Source organism: Echinococcus granulosus (genome assembly GCF_000524195.1).
Source record: "Echinococcus granulosus chromosome Unknown EG_S00224, whole genome shotgun sequence".
NCBI lineage: Eukaryota > Metazoa > Platyhelminthes > Cestoda > Cyclophyllidea > Taeniidae > Echinococcus > Echinococcus granulosus.
The window spans coordinates 52,390-56,583 of NW_020170604.1; the positions used below are offsets into that span (position 1 = coordinate 52,390).

General features: G+C 44.6%; 1 protein-coding gene across 1 annotated transcript; it reads right to left on the bottom strand. All coding sequences in view use genetic code 11, as the record gives it.

Moving 5' to 3' along the window:
- Positions 1–1,192: 1,192 nt before the first annotated feature.
- Positions 1,193–1,363, bottom strand: EGR_10480 (hypothetical protein; the record flags this gene model as incomplete). The annotated part of the gene is made up of 1 exon (XM_024499729.1): positions 1,193–1,363. One exon carries the CDS (start codon positions 1,361–1,363, stop codon positions 1,193–1,195), a length of 171 nt encoding a protein of 56 aa, XP_024345858.1.
- Positions 1,364–4,194: the final 2,831 nt, after the last annotated feature.

The following is a 4,194-nucleotide window of genomic DNA, read 5'->3' on the forward strand; positions in this document are numbered from 1 at the left end:
AAATAGCCCTTAACTACCGTTTCATTCTTCGTGTCAAGTGAATCTGATAGGAGCGTCTGTGATTGCGGTGCAGCAGGATTTTGAGGGACGCGTCCACGTTGACATGATTGATGCGAGGTGTATTGTTACCACGACTTCAAAGCTGGCTACATTGGATTCGGTAACTCTTTCACTTGAGGAATTATCTACTCACGGTGTGGAGGTATGTTTTCGCATTCTTGAATCTGTTCCATCAGGAGGGTTAAGAAGATTTAAGAATCGCCGTCTTTACCAGTCGGCTGCCCCCATAACGATTTAGTGGGCTAGAACATACTTGACTCCAACTAGAGATTTCAATAAAGCCTTTTTCCATTTACAGTAATTTATGCCAGTCTTACAATCTCTTTTTGTGTTCCTGCTTACTTTTACAGATATTTCCACCTCAAAATGATACCCGAGAAGCAAAAAAATGTATGATGTTGATGGAAAGGTATCACATGATATCACCATAGCTTTACTAGAGATCGTGAAGAGCGTTATGTAGAAAAGCAAAGAACTAGAATTAAGGTATTGTGGTTAGATTCATCTTTAGTAAGCGGTCACTGCTACTAGAGTAAAAATTGCAGAAGTCCATCACGGAGCTCTCCTAGCCATTGGAAACAGATAGGGATGCGTTTGAAGCACATTGTAACGGGTTTCATTTTGGCTGTGGGATATTCAGAGCCAGTTAATCCTTTACCCACTATATTTAAGCAGCAATTATCTTGGCGCCTCACTGTCGCCTGCCTAGGACAAATTTGAGGTAAAATCAATGAGCACGGTCCCGGTCAGGGGTTTTGTTATTTAGTTTTCCGTACAGTCTCCAGAAGGTGATGTGCTCTCTACTGCAACCTATAAAGCGCAAGTCCTGATTATGTTATTCGGTCCACTCTAAATTAGGCGACAACTTGAATTTAAATTAGAACAATCCTGTCAAAATGCTATGAAAGCATGCTGGATTGCCACATTTCCATCCAAAATAGACAAAAAACCTTTTCCACATCCACGAAAACGTCAACGAGGATTGCCGTCCAGGGATGACGCCACACTGCAACACGAGACACCGTGGAATATGTGTCACCGATCGATTTACAGACGTGTCAGCTGATGCGATGAAGTAAATTAACACAACCGACCGCCAGATATGCTGAACTACGCGTTCCAGTGCTTTTTACTACTTCTCGCGCTTCTGCGCATTGTCGTCATTCCCACGATCCAGTTCATTGTCAACGCCCCCCTGCCGCTTCGGTTCGTCCTCGTTACCGGGCTCCTTCTCGTCCTCCACTTCCACCGCCTTCCTCTCCATCGCCATCTCCAGGTCACTTCCAGCCTCCCAATCCGCCATTCCAGAGACCTCAGGAGATCTAAACCAGTAGAACAAGTGGAAGTCGTAGTAATTAAGGGTAAGTTATGCTACTACCTCCTCCTTCTCCCGCTTTTATTATTCCTGCTTTCCCTCCTCATTCATGTCAATTCATCATTTCAATATTAGCTCAACTTTTAGTCCAGTCATTGCGACATATGTGTGGACATCTAGGAGGAGCCTCTTTATGCATATTTCCTCTAACTAAGTGATTTGTTTTACTTTTCCAGCAGTTGTATGGCCAGGTTGGTAGGTGCGTTTGTAGGTAGGTAAATGCATGAATTTACCAATGGAGGGAAGGAGAATGAAACAAATGACGTAGTAAAAAGAACCGTGTAGGATATTCAACTTCTACTTTTGGTAGAAATACACATACCCTCCATCTAAGTCCATTACTTTATGCTTCATTCAGTCGTCTTATCTGGCCCCATCTCTCCTCTTCTCTTCCTCAACCCTCCACCTCCCTCTTCTCCTTCATTTACACAGTAATGTTACTTTGCCTCCACCGGAAGGGTTTAGTCGCCTTAATTGTTCTCCCTGGTCAGAGGCGACAATTCACTAAGAGACAGAATTAGGAACATTCATCAAGAACTCACGTTTGCTAGCTGCGTAGCAATGTTTAGGAGTAAGTGGCCAATTCGTCTAACCCATTCATGCCACTTACTACACCTATTGTGCCGTACCTGGCGTCTATGCTTCTCTTATATGCACTCACAACCACTAACTCACTACTAGCATCAGTAGTAGTAGTGATCCATGTTACCTTGCCCCATATCTCTAAGAGTTGCCTATCCCACTTGAATGGCACTAGATTACGCTACACTAGATTTGGCTTGACTTAACCGCACTAGATGAGGCGCCTGAGCTGCATTATGATAGCTTGGAGGAGGATAGGATAAGATAGGATGGGCAGAATTATCTGCTCTATCATGCATACCTCATAGCAGCCAACTTGCTCCACCATTCGAGGCGATCCCACTACTGACTCATTTATCATGCCACATCAACTCGATAGAACCTCAAGCCACGTACAGTGAGGCCTTTTTCTTGTCTCTTGTAGATTTAGGGAGCAATGTGCATATATAGCAAAGAAATCTATTGACGTCGTGGAAACGGTGGAGCATGCCCCAATTCAATGCCTCTTCAGTGAGTGTCTCCTTCTCCTCATACTGCTATTAATGCTCTCAAGGGCTGACTCGCATTATGCCCTACCATGCCTGCCCCACTCCTGCTTCCTTTTTTGCATTTTATGTACTTTTTCTCTTTTGCTTTAATCTGTTTCTTGCGATTTAGTGACACCAGAATGCCTCGTCCCTCTGCCTCCATTACGCCTCTGTCAACTCCACCTCCTCCAAACCCCAATACAATTCTCCCCTACATCCTTCTTCTATGACGTCCTTCGCCATCCCCCTTTAGGAAAGTGTCACGTCAGATGGAGACTACTCTTCTTATTGTCGCCAGACTAGCAAGTCACATCTGCAGACACAAAACAGGAGGATGTGTCAAGCGCAGCGGCAAAATGAAAGCAGCATCAGCTGAAGTAGAAGGCAAAGCCCTCGTTCTGCGCTTGTGAGAGTCGCCAGCGAACACTTACTCTCAATAGACAGTCAATACGCTAATGATGTCCCCAGTCATGTATTCTCTCCTTCGATGGTCAACCAAAACGACGTGTCGCCATTTTGCTGCATTGCGTGTGCTGGTTTTCGCCTTTGTGGTTACTCAGACATTCAACCCCACCAGTGCCACAAACAGGGGTACCGACCTGGAGGTGACACGTGGTTTCCACAAATCGGACGCATGACAGGACAGTGAAATGGAAGAAATGGAGCAGCACATACAGAGCTGAAAGAGACGGAGGAGGATGAGGTGACAGGGAAAGCAAAAGCACAAGTGCTGGTGAAAGTGAAGGAGCAGGATATCTCGACCGTTGGATAATCACAAGGGTCTACGTCGAACCTCAACTACCCATGGACTAACACTCACTTTTTATCTCTTCCCGTCTCCCTCTTCCTCCATAATAGGTGTTTTACATTACCTCTGACTCTTCTAAGTATATCTTCTTGGGTGCGGCATTTAGTTCGTTCCACTGGTTAAAACCAGTAGCTTAAATGAATATGACAGAATTCCAGCACCTCTGTTCGAGCTGTAGCATTGCGAAGGTAGTGCATGAGATCACTCTCACTACAGATCAGACATCAGTAATCCATATTTTCTTCTCTACGTCAGGTCGTCTTCTTCCCTTTGGCTAAACCATGCCCACTGCATCTAGTCATGCTTCTGTCTTGACCGACAGTGAAATTCACCTCTACTGCATTTCATGCGGATAATCCCTGTGTCAGCACATGAAGTGCCATTCCATAGATACAGACACACCACTGTCCACTCTTCCATACTCTTACACATGTGTTCAATGCGTTTCCGTCTAGACAGTCAGCAATATATGAAGTTAAAGAGGTTGAGAAATTGGCGCAGGGATGAATGGTGGGATGGAGGCAAATGGGGTGGATGGTGATGTGGGTGAATACGGAGTGCATAAGCAAATAGTGCTTTTATTATAGACACGGAATAATGAACTTAAGATATGCTAGGAGGGAAATAACTTCCCTTTGCCCTTTTACTTTATGACTGTGATGCCAGATATCCTGTCACACGTGTGGAAAAAAGACATCAAAATTTTGCGTTCTTTCACTTCAGTATCGACTGTCAGCTGTAATGAACCGCCTCCACTCATGTCTACCCACTTGCGTCGATTCACTGATGACTTTGGAAAACATTTTTAACTTCTACTCGAAGACAGTTGATTGTGTCAACCT